Raw genomic sequence first — 2279 nt, forward strand, 5'->3', positions numbered from 1 at the left:
CTGAAGGGTCCCGGGTTCAATTCCAGTCAAGGGCACATGCCCAGGCTTTGGGCTTGATCCCCAGTAGGGGACATGTAAGAGGCAGCCAATCAATGATTCTCTCTCATCATTGATGTTTCTATCTCTCTCTCCCTCTCCCTTTCTCTGTGAAATCCACTAGAATGCCACCTGTTGAAAAAATGCTCAATTCCACAAAAGAGAAGGACCATATCATTCAACATATTTATACATCAAATAATTCAGAACAGCCCAGCTGGTGTAGCTCAGTGGTTGTGCATCGACCTACGAACCAAGAGGTCATACAGCAGTGCCTGGCATATAAGCGTTCAATAACGATTAGTTGTAATTTTATAATCCCTGTTTATGGGGCACATGTTACAAGCTCAGCACCTTTACGCCTCGCTTCACAGCCCTACGAATCTGAGATCATGAAACCCATTTTTCAGAGGAGGCAACTTAGAGCCAGAGAGGCAGGGTAACTTGTCCAAGGGTCACACAGCTAGCAGGGGGCTGGGCTGGGGCTTCAACCCATTTGTGTCAGCCTCCGCAGACAGCGTTCTTAACCATTACCAACTTCTATTCGTCAAATACACCACGCTCACTCTGGGCACAGAGCCCTTGTACCGGCTGAGGCCTCTGTTTGGAACATCTGAGTTCTTCCTAATTGTTCAATTCACAGTCCACATGCCCCCTCCTCAGAGAAATCATTATTCCCTTTGGATGAGCCTAGGACAGTGGTCGGCAAACTGCGGCTCGCGAGCCACATGCGGCTCTTTGGCCCCTTGAGTGTGGCCCTTCCACAAAATACCACGTGTGGGCGCGCATGTACAGTGCGACTGAAACTTCGTGGCCCATGCACAGAAGTCGGTATTTTGTGGAAGAGCCACACTCAAGGGGCCAAAGAGCCGCATGTGGCTCGAGAGCCGCAGTTTGCCAACCACTGGCCTAGGATACTGTACTCCCAGCTTTTACCACTAGCTGAAATTATCTTGTTTATTTAATCACTGGCTAATGTGCTATCGTGTGTCCCCCACCCCAGCTTTAAAAGGTTAGCTCCGTGAACCAGCTTGCAAATAGAAGAGAATCTGACATATGGAAGGCACCCAGCAAACATTTGCTGTTTCAGTGAATCATACAAGGTCCTTTCAGTGAACCTGCCTTCCGCTGCTCCCTCCGCCTCCAGATCATCCTGACCCCTCAAGCCTGAGGGGCCTGGGAAGCCCCGTCTTCAGTACAAAGACGCTTCCATGTGCTGTGGTCCCACCCCAGAAGGACCTCTGTCCCCTCCTGACTGGGGGATGGGATGTGAAGGAGGGGGTGCGGGGAGGGGAGGGATTAAAGCAAGAGGATACACCCAGTCCAGCTTGAGTCTGCAGGAAGGCAGCTCGGAGCGCGTGTCCAGGCTGTAGGTGGGCACCAGCTCATCCGGGATCAGCATGGGCACAGGACGGCCCCTCAGGAACATCTTCACGGAGCCCTCCTCTGCCAGGACACCCCGAGAGGTCAGGTGCTAGCACCAGCCCCCACCCCTATTTGCTCTCCCCTTCAGGCTTCACTTAAAAAAAAAAATAGGTGGGGAAACTGAGGCCAGAGAAGCAAAAGCCTAGTAGCCAGGTCCCCAGACCTCCACCTTCGGGTGTCTCTCCCGAGCAAGCCCCCAACCAAGCCCCGCCCCCTCTGCTCACTTACCCACGCTGAAGATAGCTTCTTTGGTTTTGCTGTCAGGACAGAACAAGAAGGGGAAAAATGTTATCCTTTTTATTAGGGAGCAGTTCAGAAAAGGAGAGACACCGCTGTTTCGCCCCACCGCACCCGGGAGGCCTCTGATGATTAAAGGACCGGGGGCCGCGACAGGAGCAGAGCGCTGCCTCTCTGCAGGCCGTGTGCTTTGCTCGGTTGATCTTGCAGAGCCTAAGACACAGGCCCAGAGAGGCAGTGATCGCCAAAGATCACACAGCACGAAGCAGCAGGCACGCGATCCTGGAAGAGGGGAGTCGCCGGGGACCCCTCCCTCCTAAACAGCACGCTCTCCCAACGCTCCCCACCCCCACTCCCACAGCGCCCCAAACTTCCAGCAGCAAGGAAAGCGGTGAAGGTTTCAGGGGAGGGGCGTGTCTCCACGTTCCCTCCGTCGGCGGGAAGGAGTGATGCTCGCGGGCCTGGGTCCCTGGCGAGGGGGACGCCTGGGACTCGGGCCCCGGGAGCGCAGAGAGGAGGGGGTCTGCGAGGGTCTCACCAAGCTCCAAAGCTACTCATGGCGGCGGCTGGCGGAGCTCCGG

At 55.1% G+C, this 2279-nt stretch overlaps 1 protein-coding gene across 1 annotated transcript in view; it reads right to left on the reverse strand.

The window, feature by feature from the left end:
* Positions 1-2273, reverse strand: part of EML2 (echinoderm microtubule associated protein like 2) — a 24366-nt gene extending 22093 nt beyond the window's left edge. The window contains exons 1-3 of the mRNA XM_014537382.1: positions 2237-2273; positions 1690-1718; positions 1353-1482 (exon numbers count right to left, since the gene is read on the reverse strand). Of these exons, the coding sequence (XP_014392868.1) occupies positions 1353-1482; positions 1690-1718; positions 2237-2256 (179 nt within the window). The 5' untranslated portion in view covers positions 2257-2273. The remainder of the gene's footprint in view (positions 1-1352; positions 1483-1689; positions 1719-2236) is intronic.
* Between the last annotated feature and the right edge of the window lie 6 nt (positions 2274-2279).

Source organism: Myotis brandtii, unplaced genomic scaffold (genome assembly GCF_000412655.1).
Source record: "Myotis brandtii unplaced genomic scaffold, ASM41265v1 scaffold178, whole genome shotgun sequence".
Lineage (NCBI taxonomy): Eukaryota > Metazoa > Chordata > Mammalia > Chiroptera > Vespertilionidae > Myotis > Myotis brandtii.